At 49.1% G+C, this 25,718-nt stretch overlaps 1 protein-coding gene across 1 annotated transcript in view; it reads left to right on the plus strand.

Moving 5' to 3' along the window:
* The window catches only part of LOC142566232 (cell adhesion molecule Dscam1-like), a 706,104-nt gene that overhangs the window by 633,211 nt on the left and 47,175 nt on the right, over positions 1–25,718 (plus strand). Inside the window, exon 13 of the mRNA XM_075677073.1 lies at positions 11,897–12,044. Within this exon, the coding sequence (XP_075533188.1) occupies positions 11,897–12,044 (148 nt within the window). The remainder of the gene's footprint in view (positions 1–11,896; positions 12,045–25,718) is intronic.

Genomic DNA, 25,718 nt, shown 5'->3' on the forward strand with positions numbered 1-25,718 from the left:
TCAAAAGCGACGGCATAAAAACTTTTTGACTTCGTCCCCTGCCGGTCACGGATGTGGTCAGACACACTGGTGGCGGTTTCACGTCAGCGCTTTCTACATAAGTACATACACATATCTACGTGACATCGTCCAAGTAAATACAAGCTCGCACACACACACACACAAAAGAGAAACAAAGAAAGGGCAGCCGCGTCTCTTCGCGGTACCCGCACGGAGGATGGAAATGCGGCTTCGGTGAGATTGTGCGGGAGCTCGTTATGGACAGATATCTATAAAGAATGGGCCGCCGAATATGACTGGACGGGGAAATAAAGAAGGGAATGGGGGACGCAGGCCACGAAAGGAAGTGCAGCGTGCGATGCAGGAACACCCGTCGACAAACGGGCCGGACCGTGTACACCGCGGTGGCCTAAGCGGGACTCGTAAAACTCGCGTAAAAAACGCGCCCACCCCTCGCGCTGGGGAAAACGATTCACTTCTCGGGCAGGCGGGATGAGCGGGGAGGCGTCATAAAGACGGTGGTCTAGCCGCCGTCGCGATGGGGCGGAAGAGGTTTTGTCCCCGTCGCCGGCAGCCGCGCAGCGCGGCCGGTGAGGTGCGGCCTGCAGCGGCGTCCGGCAAGGGAGAAAGGAGAAGCTCGGCACAATGACGCGCGATTAAGGTTTTTAAGAGGCTTCTCGCGCACTGCTGCCGACTACTTCAGGGCTGAGGGAAAGGAGGCTTTTACGGCCGGCCGCCGCCGCCGCGCAAAATGGAAACGCGTAGTGCGCGCCCCTGGCCGTCTTTCGGAAAGCGGCGGAGGGTTGCGACAGAAAAGTGCGGATAGAAAACGATTTGTTGCTGCTGTTGCTGTTGTTCGTAATTTTGGTGGGTGTGAATACGAGTGGGCGTTGAGAAACACAAGTAAAGGAAAACGAGAGCAAGAGGGGATCGACCGAGGCACCCAGACAACAGCTCCCTCAGCTGCTACGAACATGGCACGCTTAATCGAAATCCCGTCTCTCCTAACAAGAAAGAAAGAGGAGGGGGTGAAGCGGAGCAGCAAAATGACAGGGGTATCGAGGTTATACGGGACGATGACCAGGGAGATTTTCATTTATGCTCGGAGCCTCCTAGGGCCATTAAAATTGTAGCTGCCAGTATAGACAACGAAGCGGCGGGACGAACAAAGAAAAAGAGAAGTGTAACTCGGCGAAACGAAGGCTCCCTGATGGCCGAACACGCTGCGCTGTTGGCAGGCAGGCGACCTCCGCACAATCACCGTCTGCTCGTCACCGCCACCACCTTGAGAGCACGCAAGGTTCTATGGTGGACAGTGTTCGGCTGTCAACGCCGCCAGCTACAACCGTAAAATGGAGCCTTCTGTTAACCGGCCTGAATGGCCACTGGAGATGAGAAAAAAAGCGAAGGAGCTGGAAGGCGTCAGGCCTCGCCAAGAACCCTGGGTGCGCACGGCAGGCGCCACGCACGGCCACATATCCGCGCGAGCACCCGTGTCGTGGGTCGTGTCGCGAGGAAACTATACATGGACGGCTTCAGCGTCGTAATGGACTTGCGGTAGCTCGTCTTCATGCACCGGTTGAGAACACGGGCCAGAGATGAGTCGTTTGTAACAGACTTGAAATTGCGTGGTGTTCAATCAGCACGACCAGATCCATCGCTTAAGTATACAGGATACGCAAGACGCAGTAGAATGCAGGAGTAGAGATTTTGACCAAGGCCCAGCTTCAATTCTAAACTGTAGCACCTAAAAGCGAACGCTACTTAAAAAGCTGACTAAGTTCGTGTCAATGCAATTTAAACCACCTGTAACTGCGACGTACAAAACTGCAACAGAAATACGGGCGCAATACCTATGCCCAATAGGAACACTCCACTGGATAAAGAAACAAGAAGAAGGTAGAAAAGCGTGAAAAAGGACTGACAAAAACCAAAGCTGGCTTTAAACAATTGCATGTATTGTTTCCTACGCGACCGGGATCAAGAAACAGGGGTCCTTTTAAATCGAAAGCTTTAATAACCGCGTCGAGCTGAGCTGAGCCGTGGCCAGCAATTTGACCTTCGTTTGACCGCGGCTACACGTGATGACCGCAGTCACGTTTGACCGCAGTCACGTGACTGGCAGCGAATCACGTGACTCACTGGCAGCGTATCACGTGACTCACTGCGCCGAGCTCCGCCGTCGCCGTCGGCTTGGCGCATGCGCTCTCCGCAGCTGGGTCGCCGCCTGACCACGTGACGCGCCGCGCGCCTGGCTAAAGCAGGGGCCAGATCCCACTGCGGTTCCGTTCGAGAACCAGTTCCTTTCGCCTCCTCTCATTGGCCGACCGTCGTCACGTCCGGCGTGACGAAAAACTTCCGGAGGCGGCTCCGCAGTTTTCGCCTACGTCACGGGGCGTGGCCATGGCGCCGAAAGGAACCGTTTCGCCGGCCGGCACAAGAACCGCGCCGAGTAGGTCCACTTCGCGGGAACCACTGTAAACAAACATGGCGGCGCCCATGACTCCGTATCTTTTCGCGGCTCTCTGCGGCCGCACTGGGCAGAGACGACGTAGAAACAGGGAAGATGCCTTCGATCTGCCGGAGGAGGATTTCCGCCGCCATTTCAGGATGAGTAAGGCGCTGGTGCGTAGGCTGTGTGCTGATCTTGAGGGCGAAATCGGGACGAAGGGGCCGACCGGACTGCCGACAGAAGCGAAAGTTCTCTGTGCGCTTCGGTTTTTTGCGACCGGGAGCTTTCAGACTTCTGTCGGCAGTGAGGTGACCATCCAACTCTCGCAATCCTCAATGAGCCGCTGCATCAGCGCAGTAGCACTAGCTATAACTCGCGTAGGCAAGCAAAGAGGGTGGGTAATCTTTCCGTCCACGCCAGCGGAAAAGCCGCAGGCAGTGGCAGAATTTTTGCAGCGCGGCCGAATTCCTGGTGTTGTTGGCTGCATCGATGGAACCCTCGTTGCCATCAGTCAGCCCAAAGGCCTCAGCCAACCAACATGGGGGCCAAGAGGCCGGCGAGTCGCTGCTTGGGCCATTGCGAATCTTCGTGTCAGAAACGGAACCAAAGAGCAGACGAAACTTCAACGCGCGCGCCAAAGAGCCCGCAATTTCCCAGATGGCACCGCGCGCGCGCGTATGCGACACCATCTACCGACAGAAAAGAGAAACATGTGTCAAAAGAAACGTCAAAATAGTTCTTTACTGCACTCTCTTGCACGTACTGTGACTTCTTATTAAATAATATGTATTACCATTTATTTGTGATATTTGATTTCTTTTTAAAACAACCTATCTTTTAGTGTACGGCCCCCGAAAAAGCCAGGCAGTCGTGGGCCGGGCTCCCGCGAGGTCGGGCGCTCGCCGATTGGCCGTTCGCTTCCCCTTCTTTCTCCTCGCGTTCTTCGCTGTCGTCATTTTGACGTCACTCCGAAAAGGAACGGTTCGGAGACGGAACCGAAGCGGAATCTGGCCCCAGGACACACGGTACGATTCGGCGTCCGATCCGACGTGCGGCGCCGCATGTTCCGGCATGCGGCATACGACGAGTCGGGGCACACGGTGCGTGCATCCGAAAGATTGAGCAGCGCCTAAGCTCCGCCCAGATCCAGCCCCCCAGCTTGACTTCATAGCCACGTCGAGAAACGTAATATAAATAACTCTGCACAAAACTGCTTCGCTTTACGCGAACACTGTCAATAAAGTTATGCCCCTGCGAGTGACAGAACACTTCACGACGGTGCGTTGTCCACTGACGACTCCGCTAACAGCCAGAGATAGGGCCGGTAGGCCTAGATAGGCAGACGCGGCGGCCGACGGCGCTTACGATCCAACCCGAGCTCGTCGAAGAGCGCTTATGTTTGCCAAAACAATTAACACTGTACACTTAGGTAGCCCGTAATTAAATACAATTGGTTTACTCGACGCAGTCGTTGCGAAGGGCAAACGTGCAAGCGAAGCGAGCAGCCTCGCTCCGACGGTCGGTGTGTGATGTCTGCCCGCGAAATGTCCTCGCGTCGCGGCTCCCGATCTCGCCAGTAGCTTAGTGCTAGTGTACTAGGCGCTGCTTTGCATAACAGGCACACGTTCGAGATAATTTTACTGAACTGGTAACTATTTCGTGTCGGAAACAAACTGCAGCAGGCGAGGAAAAAAAACACTGCGAGAAACCGGCCAGCCAGCGCCGCCTCCGTGGAGGGAACGTCAGAGAACGTCACATACCAGCCGCGCTGTCATTGGCTGTGGCCAGACGACGGTGCGTTTGTCGGACGCATCGGACGATGAAAATCTGCCTGGTTTATCACACCTCGATTCCGGCTGCCGTTCCAGCGCGTCGGACGCCGGATCGGACACCGAATTGGACCGTGTGTCTTCCGCTTAATTAGAGGATCGCCGCGCTCGCCTAGTGAGTGCGAGCTTGGCCATGGACGAAAGCATGGGGCGTCTTCTCTGAGCGTTGCGCGGGAGGGGGAGGCTTTCAGCCGTAGTCGCCAAGCGTCTGACCACCCCACGAATATCGCCAGGCGAGCTGCTTCACTGGAGAGGGTCCGGAATGCAATAGGCATCGCACCATCGAGATCAATGTGGCGACCGCGTTCGCGCCCTGCCCGTTTGTGCTTCGACGCTGCGCATGTTCGCGGCGTCTCTTTGCATGTCTAGCACTTGGGCTTTCCCTGTGGCGTAACAGGCGTCGCACCGTCGGACGATGCTTGTCCAGCCAAGCCTAATCACAGTCAAGTCTAGTTACCGACCTAGGCGTACAGCCATCATACCTAGCTTAACGATGATTGTATGCCTAAGTATAATAATTACAGGGAAATCAAAGGTTACCCAAATGAAGCCAATACTTAACCAAACTAAACCAAGTCGCTTTGCATACCCAGGGTTAGCTCAGCTAAGCCGCAGCCAATATTTTAGTATTAGCTTTTAAATGTAGTAGCGCCATTGTCCATGGACCTGAATGCAGTGTACCGATTTCGGACGTTCTGCTTTAAATTACTCCTATTTGATCGTAAATAACAGCATGACTGTATCAGTACATTATATATATATATATATATATATATATATATATATATATATATATATATATATATATATATATATATATATATATATATATACTGTAGTGGGGATTAACCAACGCACACAGCAGTGGGACACTGTCTGGGCGGCAGTTGCGAGCGCAGATCGCGAGCTGTTGACGCCGGCTGAGACTTTCTTTGCTGTGCCCGTAGCGCGGGGTCCCTTCTGCCTGCCGTCCAACCTTAATAAACCCCCTTTCAAAGGGGGTTTATGATATATATATATATATATATATAAATATATAAGAGAGCGATAGAGACTATATATTTTTCAGCGCACAAAGCAGTTTACTCTCACGGTTCATCTAGAAATGCACAGTAAATAATAACTTCCCCTTGATTGTTACGCAGCTCCGCCTGGTATACAGAACTGCTTCTTGGCACCTATATCAGCAGGATCCATTTCCAGTGCTGGATCTAAAGCACTAATTAGCGAGTAATATATGTTGCAAACGTACCACTTTGCCTATTTTTATTCCGAACAGTGCATATGCACGCCTCATTTCGCTTCTTTTCATATTGAAAGCTGTCACAATTAGCTGCCAGAAACAAATGGGTCAGCTTATTCATTACCCAAACCATGATCTTGAAGCTGATCATTTTCTTTTTATATCAAACAGTGAAGACGGACGCCCTCGTAAAGCATGACACTGTTTTGCTTATCAATTATTCCAACCACTGCGAAGGATTAGGATTGGATTACCATGACGCATCTTTATTCAGCACGCTCTTATGAGCCGAAGAGCTGTTATTCGACGCTATAATAACAAGAAAGCTTTCTTTTTTTACGAGCTTTAAAGATGAGCACCATTCTGCTATTTCTGCTGCTGAGTGAGCGGTAAAATTTCGAATTATCAAGACGCGATTATTAAACCTTCTGTTTTTCCTTTGTCGCCGTGTGTACTTAGTATATCGGAGTATGTTGCGGCATCAGTGAAAAATCGGGGAAGTAGTTGGTCCTTCACACACGTTTTAATATACCTCAGAGCGCTACAATTCATATTGACTTTTTGTCCCCATTCTTTGAATTGAAGAAAGCAAGATTACCAGCCTTCTTCAGATCAATCTAAGTTGGTTTAGGTGAAGTGTTAATGTACACCTATGGACGTCGATACTGGCTTACTAGCAAAGTGAAAGCTGTAACCGAAGCATACATTATGAAGCTTTCCTTTTAATAACGTTGCGAACGTCTATGTTTGGTGAGTGCAGAACGGCTCCCTGATTTCTTGCGTTGCATCTTTCTTAGTTTCTGTTTTACATCTTATAACATCGCCAGATTTACATGACATCTATACGTTAGCAGTTTGAAAAGCACTCCTTGCGCCTGCCGTGGTTGCTTAGTGGCTATAGTGTGGGGCTGCTAAGCACGAGGTCGCGGGATCGAATCCCGTCTACGGCGGCCTCATTTCGATGAGGGCGAAATGCGAAAACACCCATGTACTTAGATTTAGGTGCACGTTAATGAACCTCGGGTAGTTTAAATTTGCGGAGTTCCCCACTACGGCGTGCCCCATAATCAGAAAGTGGTTTTGGCACGTAAAACCCCATAATTTTTATTTTTTATTTTATTTTATTTAGAACATACTGCAGGCCTACAGTAGGCCCAAGCAGGAGGGGCGAATACATAATATATGCAAAAAGAACAGGATTAGCAAAATTGAAAAATGTTGAATACAAGCTGTAACACAAAATACAGCAATAAATACAAGGCTCAGATGCAAAATACAAAAAGTAAACGTAGAAATAAATGGCTCTCAAATTAAATGCTGTGAAGAAAACATTGAGTCAAAAGAATCAGCTCTGGTTAAAAGATCTGGCGGACACCTGTTCCACTCCTCAATGGTGCGTGGAAAAAATGAGTATTTAAAGGCGTTAATCCTAGCACTGTAAGGGGTTAATGATTGTGCACGATGATTTCGTGTTTGGCGCGTAGTGTTAGGTTTAAGGAAGGGGTCTGCATTCATAGACAGTTTATGGTTTTTTAGTAAGAAAAGTAGTTTCAGTCTTTGAATTTTCCGGCGCAGCTGTAATGTTTCAATACCGTGAGTTCACATGAGGGTCGTTGGTGAGTCAGTTACACGATACTTTGAAAAAATAAAGCGGACGGCTTTGCGTTGAATCATTTCAAGGGCCTCGATGTTACGTTTAGTGTAGAGAATTTCAAATAATCGAAAATGATCCATGCATTACACCGGGATTGTTTCTGTTAAAGTTAGCAAAATGTACATGTTTTACACTCGTGGACCACACGGCAAGCATTCGTTGAAGGACCCTTATCTACGTTTCCAGTTCTTACAAGTCAGTTCCGTCTCCCACTTGGACATACATCAATAACTCTCGTTCAGCTTTGGTTGGGTTACCAGACGTGTGACACCTGCGGCTGTCATGAGACCATCGCGCAACTTGTCTGACCGCGTCATAGCGCGGAGAGGCAAGCGATGTGCACCACGATAGACTGACCAGACAACCACCACGTCGGAACAACCTGCAATGGTCTCTGTGAGGTCCAGCTCATGAGCACGAGATCACCGGTTCATTGCCGGACCACACCGCACGCATTCCCATGGGGTTGAAATGCAAAAAAAAAAAAAAAACACTCGTATATTTAGCTTTGGGCCCACGTCGAAGAGTGCCAGGTTGTCAAACTCAATCTCTAGCCTAAATAAATCTGACGTAGACCACCGTGCAGCTTCGAAGCGCTAATCCCACTTATTAAGCCTTACGTTATAAGTAGCAAAAGAAAACAAAACATTTGTTGAACAGTACGTCTTTTATTACCTACTCGTGTAGCCGATTTAAGAACATGAATGTGAGTGAGTGAGTGAGTGAGTGAATAAACTTTATTGTAGGTCCGGCGAGGACGCGAACTCGTCGCGCACCCGGCTAGTCCCACGTCGGGACCGGCAGGTCTAGCCCACCGGCCCGGTCGCGGGCACGCTGGACGGCCAGGATTTGCTTTTCTAGAGCGGGGCTACGCAAAAGCGAGTCCCACTCCTCCTTGATGAACTTGGGGTATGTCGACCCACACTCCCACAGCATGTGCGCTAGTGTGGAGGTCTGGCCGCAGGAGGGGCAGGCGTCGTCGCGATACACGTCCGGGTAAGCCTCGTGGAGAACGGACAGACACGGATACGTACTGGTCTGCAGAAGCCTAAGCGAAACGGCTTGCGCCCTATTCAACTTGGGGTGAGGGGGTGGAAAGACCCTTCTAGACATGTAGAAGAATTTAATAAGCTCGTTGTGAGTAGCGGGAGCGTCCCTGTGGCCGTAGGGAGGAGGGGAGTCGGTGCTTCTTGTAGAGAAAGCGCGGTCGGTGAGGTCACGCGCAGCCTCGTGAGCAGACTCATTGAGGTTCGGGGGAGCACCCTCGACCGACCCTACGTGAGCTGGAAACCAGTAGTATACGGTATTTAACACAAAAATGCACTGCTCTCGACAGTAAGATCTAAGCGGCCAGCTTAGTACTTGCATTGGCACCGCGCAGTCGAGACGTTGCGTTTAACGGTTGCCTTAATTGTACGGCTGTAGGTAATACAACTTTAGTGCTGCACTTATTTTTCTTATCCCTGTTTCCATAGGCGACGACTACGGGTGGCTTCGGGGCCTTGTGTCATTGCCACAACGTTGCCCTTCGGGGCAACGCGTCATTGCCACAGTTTTGTCACATCATTTGAGATTTTTTTTTACTTGCCTCGGACCTTTTAACTTAATATGGTATTGTGGCTAATAGCTTACTGCATAATTGTTGGCGCGGACGTGCACGGATTTTAATTCATACTTTGCTTTATTTCTGAAATTCTTTTAAAGAAAGGAGAACAAGCGCATTAGATGTACCAGCGGCGGCTGCCTTATCCGTATTTTCTCCCACCAACATTGGTTTAAATTTCCACTGCAAACGTCATACAGGTACACAATACATCAAAATATATACACAGGACAAAGTTTATTATATTTTTAAGAGAAGGAGGCAGCACATTAACAATTATTTTTAAATATATGGATAGCCTATGCTCAGAGAATAAATATGTTGCTGTATGTTAACCTCGCTTCAAATTGCTTTGCCTGCTGATTTGGCCTTGAAAAAAAAACCTGCAGACTTCAGTGACCCTTTCGGCAGAGTATTTTGTCAACGGCGTTTGAAATGCACGTGAACGATATGTGTTTCAGTATTGCTTCTCTTTGCATTAAGCAATGCTAACGACTCATGAAAAAAAAACTTTCTGATAATTTGCAACATTTATTGCGAATGGAAACATTGTGACGTCATGCAGAGCTCGTGGGTATATACAGGGTGTCCCAATGAACTATCGTTCACTAATATTTAAAGAATAGCAAATGTTACTCGAAAAATAATCTAGTGCATATTATTTCTAGTACAGTGGAGCAGCTGCCAGTAATTTTTTCGTTACTGAGATTTAACTAAATAATTGTAATGATTTGTCTAACTCAAGACGTACTATCCTCATTATCAAAGTATTGAGGAATATGTAGGCACAGCGAAGGGACATCTAACTGCGGTATTTTCAGCGATGAACTAATTGTGTACTAATTTTTTCACGATTGATAAATAAGCCCTGCGAAATATGGGGAATACCACGGGAATGCGCTCCCACCCGCGTCATAAAGCAGTGCCCTCGAACAAGCTCCCTCTGAGTTAGCCAGAACGAAATAAAGGAAATAAAGAAAAAAAAATTGGAGGACGCTTAAGCTTCGGCTTTAAGAGTGGGACGCGATAGCATTCAAAGGTCCCTGACTGCTTCTCCCGCTTCCCTGCAACTGGAGCGTATGTAACCGCAATGTTTACAGGGAAACGCTTGCCGCGAACGCTATGCACGAAGGCGAGCTTTGCAGTAGAACCACGACCTTTTGCGTGGGCCGCGATGCGGCGGAGTAGAGTGCCAGCTGGAGTTAATAGAGTGTTTTAGTTGAGCGTCTTTACGCCACAGCGGAGCGGCGGGCGATTTTCACGTTTTAGTAGAGTGCTTTAGTTGAGCGTCTTTACGGTACGCTCCGCTCCGAGCTGCCCCGCTAAGCCACAGCGGAGCGGCGGGCGATTTTCACGTTTTAGTTATACGTTTAGCGTAGCGGAGCGGACCTTTCGTAGTTGCAGCGCCCCCTGGCTAAATTCAGGTTAATGAAAGAAAATAAAAACACTTTATGATCACTCTTATACAGTAAAACGTATATATGCATATATATAACTTATTTCTCCATGAAGTACCTAGACGTGCGCTTGTAATGCGTTACCGGTCCATTTTATCCAATGGAAAAGAAAGCGCCGTCTTGGGGAACGCCACGTGTTAGCCAGCGCGCTTGCTTTCTGCATCCAATCCAATCCGTTCTGACGCCAACGCTAGCCAAAGTGCTGCGCGGCACGCTCCGCTCAGGCAGCTTCTTAGCGGACCGTGTTCTTCGCTCCGCTAGCCCGCTTACGGCTAAGCGGACGGCGCATGCGCATTCGCGCTTCCGCTCCGCTTAGCTGCTTAGCGGAGCGTAAACACGCTCAACTAAAACACTCTAATACAAGGAACCGAGCGCGCCGCTTTGTGGCCCCCAAGACCATTTCCTTCCTCCATGCACAAGACACCCATCGCGCCAGGGCGGCGCGATGGGTGTCAGAGCGGCGCTTCGGCCGCGTTATCAAAGGGCTTTTGTAACCAATGTGATCAGCCGGCCTTGAGAGACGGATAATAAGTGTGACGTAGAGAGGAAGGAATAGCTTTAAAGCCCCGAAACCTGCTGTTGGAGCTCCTTACCGTTATCGAGGTGATGCGCTGTCTCTTCGGATTTGCGGCAGGCAATGCAGTTGCTTTCAATCAGCTTATTTGAGGGCGCTGCTTCATGATGTTGGTGGGAGCGCAGTCACGTGGTATTTTTCATATTTCGTCAGGTTTGTTTGCCAGTCGGAAAAAATTGCACGCAATAAGTACATCGCTGAAGATACATCAGTTAGATGTCATTTTGGGTTGCCTACAAATGCCTCATTGACACTTTGATAATTAGGACAGTACTTCTATAATTAGACAATTAATTGCAATTGTCGAAGTAAATTTCAGGAACGAAAGATTTACTGGCCGCTAAACCGCCGTATTGGTGACAATATGCACTAGGTTCGAGTAACGCAACTGCTCTTTTTTTAAGTCTTGGTGCATGATAGTTGGGGCACCATGTATATTTCACTCAGTAACCGAAATGAGGCTAAGCCGGATTTACTGGAAATCAGAATCAACAGCAATCATGCGCAAGAGCGCTTATACTCCAACTCACGAAAAAAAAAATAAAGACAGAGGGAGGCTGAAGTTTCGCCGGAAAGGCATATTATATATATATATATATATGAGTGTGTGTGTGTGTGTGTGTGTGTGTGTGTGTGTGTGTGTTTAACGAAGAACAAGCGCCGGTTAGCCCGGCGCACGGCGCATCTCCAGCGTATGAAATGTAACGAAGAAGTGCCGGTCAGTCCGGCGCATCACCAGCGCTTTACGCACGGGGCCGGTTCTGACTGCTCGCACGGTTTGACTACCGCACCGAGTTCGACCTCTCACTCCTTGCGTACCCTGTCAATAAACACATTTACAGTGTATATATATATATATATATGGGGTTTGGAAAGCTGGTCGGGCGCCAGCCCTCCCCCCCCCCCCCCCCCCCCGGAGATATGAACTCTCCGCCTTTGCCTGTTTCCAGAACCTCTGCTAGTACTTCAAGTAGTTTGCTGTCTAACTAGCAAAAGCTTATTGTAATAGCACGAACAAGACACAATTCTACCGAACCTTCCTCAAGCCCGCTGATAGAGCGACCCACTCTGTTGTGCTTTTCAGACAGCCCGCACGTGTCCGGCATGTCCAGAGTTCTCCAGGCTCGCAGGGGCGCCGAGGTCACCATACAGTGTCACGTGACCGGCGACGAACCAATCAGCATCTCCTGGGGACGAGACGGCTCGCCCCTGGCTCCTTTCCAAATCACCAAGTACGTCATTCTTGCGTTCATTTTTTATCGGTCGTTTCTTTTGCTCAATACAGTGCACGTCCAGGCTATGTCAAAGCAAAAAGTAACTGAGCGAGGAAGAAAAAAGTGACGCCGGGTAAAAATAACGAACATTTATTCATCTGCTTTTATGTCCTCTCTTTTTTTATGCTTAAGTCTTTTCCCACGGAGAAGCTGTTTTTCTTCCGCTTCATCCCAAAAGTTGGTCTCCGCTTTGGAAGCCATTCTTGCAGAATTATCTGAGCACCTAAAAAGTCGCTCGCCGGCAAATGCTTCTTATCGTCCCATTCTGCAGTGTCGCTGCCGTCTTTTCTTCTTAGCGGTCTCCTCTCGTCTCTTCTTATCATCCCTCTCCATTCTTTATTTCCTTCCATTATTTCTCTCCCTCCCCACCTCTTCTTTTCTGCTCGCTCCCTCTTAACCTGTGCCACGTCCCTGATGCGGCAAGTACGTGCTCCGGGCGCGGCGAATAGCAGGGCCGCCGCTTTATTGCTGAGCACGTCCTATTTTTCTCCCGTCGTATCTGGGCTAAATTGTTGACGTTTTCTGTTCGCCCGCTCTTCCGCGCTGGTAATTACTGGCGCCTCTCCTTTTCTTCCTCATTCCGTCCCTCCTGTCCACGCCCTCGCCATACAGCTTGGCGCGGTGTTCCCGCTCTGCAAACAGCTGTCCCCTGTCCTTCCCTTCAGAACAGTCTCTGGTTTTGCCCGGAATTTTTGTGCTCCTTCGCTCGGCCCCGTTCGCTTGATCTTGCTGCGCGTCGGCCCCACCGTCTCCCACAGCTTTCCGCGAGCTACTCGCTTCGAAAGAAGCCAAAAAAGAAAAAGCAAGCGTGGCCTCGCTGACAACTGAGGTAGAAACGGCCGCCTAAGGTACGCCCCTCGGTTCTTTGAAGGTGCGGGAAGTGGGTTATTTTGCAGTTCATCCAGGTCCGCCTTCCGCAAACCGAGAGCACGGCGAAAAGCCCAAGGCGCTTCAGTCTGTGTCGCACTAGGCGACAGCCCACACACAGCACAGCCGTATCAAATATGTCGGTGTTCTAGTTTCTCTTAACCACACAGAGCGTCACAGTCAACAGAGAACGAAACGCGAACGCTGCATTTTCTGTCGACTCGCCGAGCTTCCGTTATAATCAGGTGCACTGGTGGGCCAGCTAGTTATCCGTATCTTAGTGAAACCAGCACACTGGTTTTATAGCACGCCATAAACGAGGCTCCACGAAGCGACATAAGCGTGGAAACGGCTTGATCACGTGACTCTACCAAGGGATACAGTTTCGGCCTCGTTAGTGCGTCAACTTTGCTGGTGTTTAGATAAAAAAAAAAACTTGACACAGAGATAGGCAGTAGGCAAGACACACACAAGTGCAAACTTTAAACAACGGCCTACTGGAAGCCGGGTCTCGGGTTTGTATGCCCGAAAATATCATACAAGAGATGCGCAAGTTAAGAGCCAGCAAGAAACGACAGTACTTTCCTTGATAAAACAAAGCGAAATAACGCTAACACGTTTTAGGTGAAGCTTATACATTTTTCTCGTTCCAAGTGTTTTGCGCTAAACACTTGAAAACCTGCCATGCGAGTTTCGTCGTTTCCACCTTAACCATGCCAGCATTCGTTTTCCAACACTATCTGTTATGGAGATCGCGGTGGAAGTTACGATTTGTCGCCGCCAGATCCGATCATGCTTCATACATTGTCAACTTCCCAGTTTCCGTTTATTTAGTTTCAATTCACGGGGGGAAAACAGCGCGCCGAAGCAGGCAATAGAGTCTCTGCAACACAACGCGACCTTTATAGACTGCCTAAATGATGTAGCCTTTATTCATTCCACTTCTGCAACTATAAGGTTTCAACTTACCCAAGTGATGGCTTTTTTCCGAATGCCTTCACGGCATAGAATTGTCTGATAAAGAAGGATAAAGAAGCTGATTTCTTGAATGGCAAGATAGGCTAACACCCTTGTAAACGTCATTTTACACGTGTTTACATTTTCTGTATATTATAGTCCGTTGCTTGAAATAATAAACCAGTTGTTAGTCTGCGCTCGTGTTGTGTACTTCCTCTTGTCCTTCGTCCGGGTTGCGCTGCCCCCCCATAGGAACATGTTCAATCACCAACTCGCCCAGCTTGCCGTCTTAATAGAATTGTCGTTCGACTGCTCAAGTGTTTACCGATTTCAAGGCTCAAAGGTTTCGTCATGTACACCACCCTACTTATGAATATAATGCGCGTTTGCAAACAAAGAGACGAAGCGACAAATAATTCAGGCATAAAAGGAAGTAATCATACGGACTCCCAGATTCTTCGCCGATCGCCGATGAAAGTGTGTGTGTGTGTGTGTATATATATATATATATATATATATATATATGGCATATTTTTTTTTCTCATATTGTGAATGTCTTCCTGGATCCGGTATAGTTTGACAGGCGCTTACAGTACGTGGTCGCACGTACGAGAAACGATGTTTTTACTTGCAATAAAAACATCGTTCTCCGTAGGTGCGTCCACGTGCTGTATGTATATGTATAAAAATACATAAATAAATAAATCGTTACATTATCACAGCCTTGTTGGCAGTAGAGCTTGACGTAAATTTATGTTTACACACTTACGTTATTCATCTCTTTTTTTTTTTTAAGTGACCGTTTCTCACTATCTAACCACTCTTACAAAGTTATCGTTTGGCACAAGACGCGCCTACATGTATCCGAAATATTCAGAATGTTGTCACCAATTCTATCGCCAAAGTGTCTTATATAATCAGTTTGCTCGCGCGACGCCATTGCAGTCGACGCCTGTTAATTCGCGCTCATTTAATTTGACATTTAGATTAATCCGAGCGCACTGTAGTGTCCCGGCGAGAAACAATACATCGCCGTGGGAGGAAAACTCGCTTAGTTGGAATGTGAAAACATGTCGCTTCGGTTAATTCGACCCCCAGCGGCGCCCCTGCATGCGCGCAGCGGTTACTAAAACCTTCAAAACACAAGAAATTCGGCAGACGACGCTACTGATTTAATCGGCGACGGCAATGAATCTGTCCTGTCGTAATGATTACGACTTGCGCGGTTCCCTGGGTGATGTCTATTTTGAGGACCTTGTCAGCGCCGACGATAGTGTTGACATCTATGAGCCACTGATCGACAACATGTATGGTTATTGTATTACTGCATTGAAACGGTCGTTCGAAGACAACAGACTACTCCAAGCAATAAAAAAGATTTCAACCCGTCCAGTTTACTGCTGTCTGATAATTCGATCTTTCGGATAATTTGACGAAAACGAACACTTCCGCAAGGGTCAGGTTCTAGCGAGAGTCGACTGTAGTGGCGCACATTCTAGAACATACGCAAGCACCAGCTGTTGCGCTGGAATATACGATGGGTCATGCATAAAAATCCGGTGCACTTGCCTCGTAAATCAGAGTTTCAAGATCGGCGACTGTTTTCACCGTTTTCGTTATTCTTTGAGTGATGTTTGTATTGCTGGGTGCAGGTTTGCCGAATAATGAGTTCAACTGTTAACTGACACTTTTGGAATTTCTATTCTTCACTGTCACTACAAGATGACAAGATTACCTGTACTGAAATCGAGAGCAGTCCTGCCAGATATTTTCGAAGTCACACGACGCAGCTTTTCTATGCGAGTGGTGCAACGCAAAGTCATGGCACTAAACAAGCATCGGGAGCTGACAGCAAACAAGAAGGTCCCTACACTGCGTGCGCATCTCATTGGCAGTGCGTGGGATAATGCAGAGAATGGATCATTTGCGTGTTTGTTCAATTTGTATGCTGTGTGAACTTTCAAATTTCATTGTAAGCAATCAAAATCGCAAAAAAATGCCTCGTCATGGTCACAGGAAGAACGTTAAAGTGACGTTTCACTTCGTGAATGCGCGTGACGCTCAAGTGTATCGGTGCTATAGAGTACACGAAGCTGTTGGCCCTCGGTGTGCCTAGACGCCTAGACTGTCCGCATCGCAGATCGCTTTCAAGATAGGGCTCGTGCGGGCGCCCCATACGCAGCTGCCGCCTGAGTAGGACGACCTCCCCCCCCCCCCCCCCCCCACCTCGCTTCCTCCCCGCTTTGCTCCCTTTCGCGCTCTAGATTGAACCGCCATCGCCGGCTCACCATCGCACGCTTTAACTCGCACATACAGCATACGGCGCGCGGGAACGATGTTTTCACGAGACGGACCCGGTACATCCACACTGCACACCGAATCCGTAATAACTGCCAGAGGAGGTCAATCCATCGCGCCTCCGCCTACCCTCCTCCTCCGCGACGCTTCGCCTCTTTTCTTCTCGCCCGCTTCGCTCAACGCCACCTGGACTTTCCTTTAGATGACATCGCTTTGCCTAGCGCTCAGCGCGCTGCTTCGTACTTACGCCGGCGGCATTTTCATAATTGCTAGTAGGTACAGCGCGGCGTGGCGTTTCTGGTGGCGCTCGACGTTTCTGCGCAGACGCGAGTAAGAGGAAGTGCGAGAGAGAAAATCTGGGGGCCCTTGCTCCTTGAATATGTGACTCTGCCCAGGCACTACGGAGGAGGTTTCTTAGCGCGTGTTGCATGCATTTGTCCCCTAGACATGCCGGCATTGCGGAGTGCGGTCGAATTTGTTTACGCTCCACCGCTGATTGCCCGCGCGGTGAGGCAGTGGGCACGGACGCCCTATTTGGTGATCGCTGTGTCTGAAGGGGCAAGGTTCTGACTGGTGGTGTATAAGCCGCGGGTCGCTTTTTTCGTCGCGATAATAGATTGCATTTTTTACAAGCACTGCTCCAGGAGCGCACATGTAACCGGCTAACGGAGGTTAGCTAAAGCAGATAATAGATAATAAAGCAGGCGGCGCAGGATCTCCGGGGCACGGAAGAGGTAACGGGGAAATAAAATATGGAAGCAGGGCGGCCCGTGGGATGGGGCCGCGGAGGCCGAAGCGTGCCAGGGGGTGTTCGCATAAAGAAGTGGCTGCCCGCGATAGCGGACAGCCAATCTTACACACCTCTGGCAGGCGCAGGCCTCGGCGAGCCCCAACCCACGGACGAGTCCGGGTTCTAGCTTTGGTGCCCCCTTGTCGCTTTAGTGTCCTAGAGGCGCCGCCAATAATGCGAAATGATGACACGTTGTTTCAGTTAGTAAAAAACACGATTGAATAAATATAATTACGTCCAGCCGCCAACTTGCGACGCTAAGTTCAGCACTACCGCGCCCGCGACTTCTGCCGGCACGCCTAGGGACAAACGCATGCAACACGCGCTAAGGAACTCCTCCGTAGTGCCTCACACATTCAAGGAGCAAAAGTCCCCATATTTCCTCTCTCCCGCCCGCTCTTACTCGCGCATGCGCACACACGTCCGGCGTCTCCGCAAGTGCCACGCCCCGCTGTACCTACTAGCAATTCTAAATACGCTCCCCGGTGCGCGATTCTCTTCTCCACTTCCAGGCGCCGTCCTCCTCTGGCGCTAGCTTCCTTCGCGGCTTCAAATGTACCTTCGGTGATTTCACAGATGGGTCATGTACAGTTGCGCGTAACAAAGACAGCATGATAAAGAACGAACGAAAATACACAGCGTGACGGAAATTCTGTTCGACTGCTGAATGTTGTAAGGCACTGGTGTGGCAGTGTCTTCGTTCCTTTTCTTCGTTGTATTTCTACAACAGCACAAACTACCGCGTCTGGTAGTGCTTGGTCGGTATTCACGAAACTTCTCTAACGTAACTGCTGCTTGGGATTGGCCATACCCGCTGGTAAGTGGCGTAGCCAGAAACTTCTTACGATAAGGGGGGGGGGGGGGGGGAGGGAACAGGGCAGGCCTCATACTAAAAAGAAGATTCGGGGAAAGGGGTGGGCACGTCTCCATCTGCCATTTGGCCAATTTGGGCGCTGTAAATGTTCCCAAATGTAGCTAGGTTGAGTTTATGATTCCTTTATAGGACGCAGTCAACTCGTTCTTGACCGATGAACGATTAACTAGGCTCTAGTATATAGACGCTATCCAAGCTCATGACATCACGGCGAGCTTGTGCGATAACGTCAGGGTAGCGTCGCCCGCCCGTCTTTCATTTTTCCATCTTTTCGGGCTTTTGCAATTCGACAGTACGCCGGTAGCAACGAACGCAGCTTATCCTGCAAGTCCCGTCCTGGTTTCTTTATCTCACATTGTTGCGCTGGAAATGCGGTTAGTTTACTTTTTGCAATAGGTGTGTAATAATTTCCTGCATTACCAATCACTGTAGCAAAAACTTAAATTAATAGGAGCTAGGTTGGGCAAGTTCGTTTCTTGTTGCGCTACGCAAACATGACACGAAGAACGAATTCCTCCAACTCGTGTCCGTTCAGTCGTCTTTCATCGTCCATAAGGTAAGCTTCTATAGTGCAAGAAGAAATGAATGGCTGGAACATTCAATCCACTAAACATTTCAGGTAGATTGAAAACTACTTGTTTTATGCATATTTTTTTTAGAACGGTGTCATTTTTAAAATATTATTTCAGATTAAGAACGCCCGACACCTGCCAACAGCATTTCTATCGCTATACTCTGACGCTAACACCATAAAGTTTTCCTACTTACAGAAATATTGCACACATTTAGTTGCGCCGTTAGCAGCATGTATCCCGAGAAATTTATATTATTACGCACTACGACTCGACCACTTCTGACATAAGAAAGAAAAAAAAAGCTGACGCCCAGCGGCTTCGTTTTGTTCCACATTGGTGTCCTACATGCAGTAGCTTCCTTCGAGCAGGCAGCAGACGTCACAGCAAACTTTATCCTTTCTAGGGACGCGAATGCGACGCGCATTCCAGACGAGTCCGCCGAGCGGACGGTGCAAAACGTTCCGCGGGCAGACGGCGTGTTCTCGATGCAGCAGTTTTTCCTTCTGCTGCTCGGCCAGAGGAGATCGCAGTTAGAATCACCGCATTGGCCGCGCGCTACAACGGCCAAGAGCGGCGGGTCTTCTCGGCAGAACAGAAAAATTAAAAAGCGGAGAACGACATTGATCTCGCAGGAAGCGCCGGTGGTCAGGCGAAAGGGGCCGTGAAATATGTGGGGATAGAGAGGGAGAAGTCTTCGAGCCGCTCGCAGATCGACGCAAGCTTTCGCGTAACAAAACAACGTGCAAAAAGAAAGGAAGAAGGGATTCGTAAGAAGAAATACGCAGGTCGCCGCTATAGGTCTTCTGTTGTGGCTCGAGGAAGGAAACACGCACAACAACAACCGATACACGAGAAGGCCAACGAAACGCCCGTGGCAGCAGACTGACTCGTTCGGCGGTCGCAGAGGGGGCGAGCGGCAAGGAGCCGGAAATGCTGGCGGACACGGACGACAACGGCGCAGAACGAAACGCTGTATTGTCTGGGCCCACGGGAGGAGCGGCTTCTTCGTCGTCCGGCCCGCCACGATAAGGCGCGGGGGAAGACGACGAGGAGGTTGCGCCGGGCAGGCAAGCCGCGTAAAATATGACCCGATCGCTTTCCCGCCTTTCCTTTTCTTAACCCCGTCCTTGCTAGGTTCGCCACTCCCCGCCTCCGCTTCTCTTCTCCCTTGTCGCTGTCTCGATGTTTCGGCCCCTCGCGCGCGGCCGTGTATAGGGACCGCCGTATATACGATAGACCTTCCATAAAATTGCTCCAGCCAGCCTCCCGTGGTTCCTCGAGCGCCGACAACAATACCACGCTTGCCAGGGTCGGTGGGACGGTTCTCTTCCGGAGCCTAAAGGGTGGGAAGGAACGGGGCAAAAGAATCGATTCGCGGCCGGGGCATCTGAGGAAGCCCGGCCGGCAGTCACGCCGACCAGGTGTCCGTAGCCCGACCGGCTTTCTTGTGGCTCTATGAATGCACGCGAAAAGAATGCTCAGCGCTGCGTTGCTAACAACGTTTCACGGTTGTTGTTTTTTCTTCTTCTTCCCTTAGCTTTCTCCCTGGTTCTCTTTCACTTTTCGACACGTGCTCCGCATGCGTATTCCTCAGTTGAGCTGCAGTAAGCAGGCTGTCCGAGCGTACTACACAAATGTTCTTCAACGCAGTAACGGTGCTTGCAAGTTTGAGCCGCCCGCGTATAGCCCCTGATTCCACTTACCTCGACCGCAGCCAAATATGTACAATGCACCGTCTGAAGCACGTACGTACACTGACACAGAACTACACTCTGTTGTTATGGTTTTTACCTCTACCCTCCAATGCATTTGTCGGGTCCATGGGGAAAAATACCACTTTCGTGGGCCGATCCCGGAGGTAGTGCAATTGTAGGCTAAAATTGGAGCGAAAAGTGTTCATGTCCTCTCGACTCACACAGACAGTGCATACTGCATAAGTCGCTTCGATAAAGAAAAGCACAGAATGATTGATGACGACAACCCCTCGTATATAACAGGGGTCGTGACGTCAATACCCATACAAAATAAAAACTAAAGTGCAGGTTTGTGACAGCACAGTCTGTAACACAGGACGTGACGGCAATACTATATATATATATATATATATATATATATATATATATATATATATATATATATATATATATATATAGAGAGAGAGAGAGAGAGAGAGAGAGAGAGAGCTAGACAGCGGCGGCTTACCGGTTACGGTGTGGCACTGCGAAGCACAAGGTCGCGGGATCGAATCCCGGCCGCGCCGGCAAGCGTACGCGTAGTTTGGCCTTAAATCGTTTTCGTGGTCAAGTGCAGAATACGAAGAAATCATCATAAAATGACAATAGCTCTAGACGAATTCATTGTAGTTTGTGGAGAGATATGGTATTAGTATTTGGCATAGAGAGAGTCGAAAAACTTAAGGTAAGGTCTACAAACCATGAAGATTGTTCGCTCAGTAACGAAGTCATATTTAATTTTCATGCAGGTGAAGCTTAAGTACAGCGCGATATAATCTGTAGCAAGGCTTTTCAACCCAGCAGTTATTCCCAACATTACTTTCACAAAGACTTCGTTGACTGAAAGCTTCGCTGTGTTAGATGTCGGTCAACGAAGTTTCGTTGTCATGCCATTATCGCCGTCTTCATGACATCCCTCTCGTTGTTGCCATCGGGTCTTCGCTGTCGCGCCGTTAGCTTCTCTTCGTAGTAAATGACTTATGAAAAACGTAAGTATTCGTTTTCATTTTTTCTTGTTCGCGTGTGTTTGCTCCATAGACACAAAATGTGATTGCTTCGTCGATGTTTATTCGTTTTGTACATTTTCTTGCACTGTAGTAGTGAGTGCGCTTTGTGGTGTGCACAACCACTTCCGTCAAGAACGTGGCACCTCCCTGTGTGGGCAGGTATTCTGTACGTCCCTGGGGAGGTATTCTGTCAGCGTCCACCTAGTGGACATGACCATTTCGTCTGCTGCTGAAGATCTGAGTGGCTGGTGTGGGCTGCGCGTCCACAGTAGCCAGGCGCCAGAGCCAATCAGACCTTCAACAGCAGACGAAATGGACATGTACACTACATGGACTCTTACAGAATACCTGCCCTGTTTTCAAATTAGTGGCGCCTAAGAAGAAGATGCAACTCGGTTGGGGCAGGGTGCCTCTGCTGCTTCGTATGCCAGCGCTACATGGACGTTTTGCCTTCCGATTGCTTTGCTATAGTTTTCACTTAGCAGTGGCCTCAGCCTCCGCTGAAGGAGTCTAAAACAAGCTTGCTTGCCAGCGGCTTTCCCATTTGCCAGCGCACGCTCAGAAACAAAGATATCTCGAACCATCGGCGCATCCCGCACGTGACGGCCACCTATAGGCGACCGCATCCGTGCTCTGTACAAGGGTGGCAGAGTATGTACGGCTCTTCCTGCTATGTCGTCGTCTGCGCTTTCTTGAAGTGCACCGTCATATACTAATTCGTACAGATTTCTACGCTGCTATGGTTCCCGACAGTAAGTGAAGGCGACGTTTCAATGTCGTTATCAGGCCATGCAGGCACGTGGGGGTGCGAGTGTTGTTCCGTCGGTTGTGTACGAGCTTAAGTCCCTGGATTGGCTTGCTTTCTTTTAAAAACATATACAGGGACTTTGATGCACGCAAGCGCTTCCAAGCTGCAGAATCATCGTTAACTATGTGAAAAGCTCTGGGAAAGGGAGCTAGGGGTGAAAAGGGGGTTGCCAGTGCCTTCCGATTGCTGAGTGCTCGCAAAAATTAATAAAATGGTGTGAGAGGAGGGCAGTTAACGACACACGGGCGGAGTTGCTACGACTTATAAAGGAACGCGGAGGCATTATAATTTAAAGGAAATTGGATAGCAAGGTAGGCGCATAGTCACGAAATTTGACGCGCTTAGTTGCACGGGACGGGGGAGTGACGTCGTAGGTTGCCAGACCTCGTTTTATTGTCTTCGTGTCCTTTATGTGCTTTGTTTGATTCTTCTCGCTTGGGGGCAACACTGTTTAGCTCAGCGCACGTTAGCTGGGTAAAGTTGTATTGTCCTATGCAATCAATATTTTATCATTTACACCGGAGCAAATTGCTTTTTTTCTTACCGACTAACCTTCTTTCGAAAAGAGCTTACTACCCTAGGAAAGATGTGAGCGCTAGCTTAGCTAGAGCTTGCCGATGATGTGGACATTTATGTCGACGATTCAGTTTCCTTTGATGGCGCTAGTATTCTTTTTTTTTTATGAACCTCACTTTAGGACGTTGAAATACTGATGAAATGGTTATAATCAAAACTTTCAGTGCCGATATAGCCGGACATGCAAGAGAAATTCGTTAGCCATGCGTCGCACCTCTTTCAGGTCCCGGATTCATGATTGAAAGCGCGTACATTGAAAATTGTTATTCAGGAACTCACTTGACACGCGTCCTGCCTCTGAGGAGGGAAGTGCAACCACCGTCAGCAGACCACAGTCACTTGCACTGCATACATTTATATGTATTCTTTCTTCTCGCTCCCAATATATATATATATATATATATATATATATATATATATATATATATATATATATATATATATATATATATATATATATATATATATATATATATGTATATATATATATATATATATATATTGTTACGGAAGGATGACAGAAGAGAGAGAGGTGACGATTATACTAATAACAAAAATAACAACTTCGTTCTTCCGCTTCTGAATTTCAGCTTGTGCCCTCAAGTGCTTCCAGCTGGCATGTTCTTGGCCAGCGTTTCTAATACTTTCGAATTTGACATTGAAAGTCTGAATGCCGACAGCGGTTTCTTAGCACCAATTGCAGCTCACAGCTCTGTCTCCCTAGCGGATGACTAGCGAAGATGATTGCACCTGACCTCACCTCTGCACAGGCCACGGACATACGTCTCCTCCTCGAATCGTTCCTTGACATCTTTGATTTCGGCGACAAGCCTTTAGGACAAACATCTGTTGTTCACCACCGTATCAACACTAGAGACACGAATACTATTCGTCGGCGTCCCTATCGTGTATCGCATCCTGAACGTCAAGTCATCCAATCAGAAGTGGACAAAATGCTCCGCAAAGGGGTCATCGAACCATCAGCCAGCCCTTGGGCTTCGCCTGTCGTCCTTATGAAAAAAAACAACAACATGGTACCTGGCGTTTTTCCGTCGATTATCGCCGTTTAAACAAGATCACCCGAAAAGCCGTCTACCCACTACCACGCATCGATGACGCCTTGGACTGCTTGCACAGAGCTAAATACTTCTCGTCCGTCGATCTTCGATCCGGTTACTGGCAGATTTCAGTTGATGAAATGGACCGCGAGAAGACGGCCTTCATCACGCCGGATGGCTTATATCAGTTCAAAGTGATGCCCTTTGGCCTATGCAATGCTCCTGCGACATTTGAACGTATGACGGACTCTCTTCTGCGAGGCTACAAATGCACCACCTGTCTCTGTTACTGATGTACTAAAGCGCCAAAGAGACGACACAAGAAGAGACACGGACGAGCGCTTACTAACAACTCATGCTTTATCAACGGAAACACACAATATATATGCGCAAATCTGGCGGCGCAACTCACACGTTGTCGAAAATCACGTGTTAACAGGCAAAAGGCGGTAAACGATTGTAAAGATTACGCTCTGGACATTGACACGTGGTGTATAGGGCCAAATTATCATAAATGATAATGGTTACGCGATACACAAAACCCCGCCGTAAGGGAGTACCCCATTAAAAACTAAAATATTAAGATTTTTCACCGAGCGCAGGCGGCGCAGCAACATTCTCAGTTCTAAGGGCTTCTAAAAAGGACCATTTCACTTTTATACAGAATTTTTCATGGTCTGCTGACGCATTCAAGGCCCTTCCTTTTAATGTGGAAGGCTTCCTTCAGCTCACGGGCAACGCTGTCTCGACTTCTGTCCAGAACAATGGTATCTCTTAGGCGAGGCCTGCACCCGCACTCTTTGCAATGGATGGCCATATTGGAACCAGTTCATGTTTCCTGTGAGCGTTCGTGTTCTTTCAGCCTTTCATTTAAACACCGCCCCGTTTGTCCAATGTAAACCTTTTTGCATGAGAGCGGAATCATAAACTACCCCTTCCTTGCAACTGACAAGTGGAGTGGTATGCTGGGTTCCGCAGATCGCGCGTTCTGTTTTTTGGTTGTTAACGCGGGCGCACAATGTAGCAAGTATTGAAGGTGGGACCCCACAGGACGGCTTGGTCGTTGGGCGTCGCGGCTCCAGGAATTTTCATTTGTTGTCAATTATAAGTCTGCACGCCTGCACAGGGACGCTGACTGCCTCTCGCGTCACCCCGTGGATCCTCCCGATACTGGTGCGCATGATCCGGTGACATTCGCGATGGCTTTGACTGACATGACCGACATGCGCGCTGAACAACAACGCGACGCATCCTTACAGTTCATCATCGCCGGAGTGCAATCTCGCAGCACCGACGGCACGTGCCACATGTTCGTGCTGCATGACCGCATCCTCTACCGCCGCAATATCAACCCTGACGGCCCTGAGTTGCTCCTTGTCCTTCCTCGTTATCTGCGATCCGTCGTTCTCGAACAACCTCATAATGCACCGACGGCGGGACACCTTGGGGTTTTGTGTACATACGACCGCGTACGACGTCGGTTCTTCTGGCCGGGTCTCTACTGCTCTGTGCGTCGTTATGTCGCAACTTGCGAATTGTGTCAGCGCCGGAAGAAACCTCCCCTACCACCTGTTGGCCGACTCCATCCAATTGAAGTTCCCTCTGAACCATTCTTTCGCGTAGGCCTTGACCTGCTCGGCCCTTTTCCGACGAAGACTAGAGGGAATAGGTGGATCGCTGTCGCTGCTGATTACGCTACACGCTACGCGATAACAAAGGCGTTGCCGACTAGTTGCGCAACTGACGTCGCCGATTTTCTCCTTCACGACGTCATTCTCCAGCACGGTGCACCTCGACACTTACTTACAGACCGCGGCCGCTCGTTCTTGTCTCGAGTTGTAGACGACCTTCTCCGCTCTTGTGCCACTGAGCACAAGCTGTCCACCGCCTACCACCCACAAACGAACGGTCTTACGGAGCGTCTCAACCGAACACTCACAGAGATGCTGTCGATGTACGTTTCCAATGATCACCGCCACTGGGACCCCACGCTGGCCTACGGGACATTCGCGTATAACTTCGCGCGACATGACACCGCAGGATATTCACCATTTTATCCTTTGTATGGTCGCGACCCCACTTTGCCCTT

Source organism: Dermacentor variabilis, unplaced genomic scaffold, assembly GCF_050947875.1.
Source record: "Dermacentor variabilis isolate Ectoservices unplaced genomic scaffold, ASM5094787v1 scaffold_12, whole genome shotgun sequence".
In the NCBI taxonomy this organism is placed as follows: Eukaryota; Metazoa; Arthropoda; class Arachnida; order Ixodida; family Ixodidae; genus Dermacentor; species Dermacentor variabilis.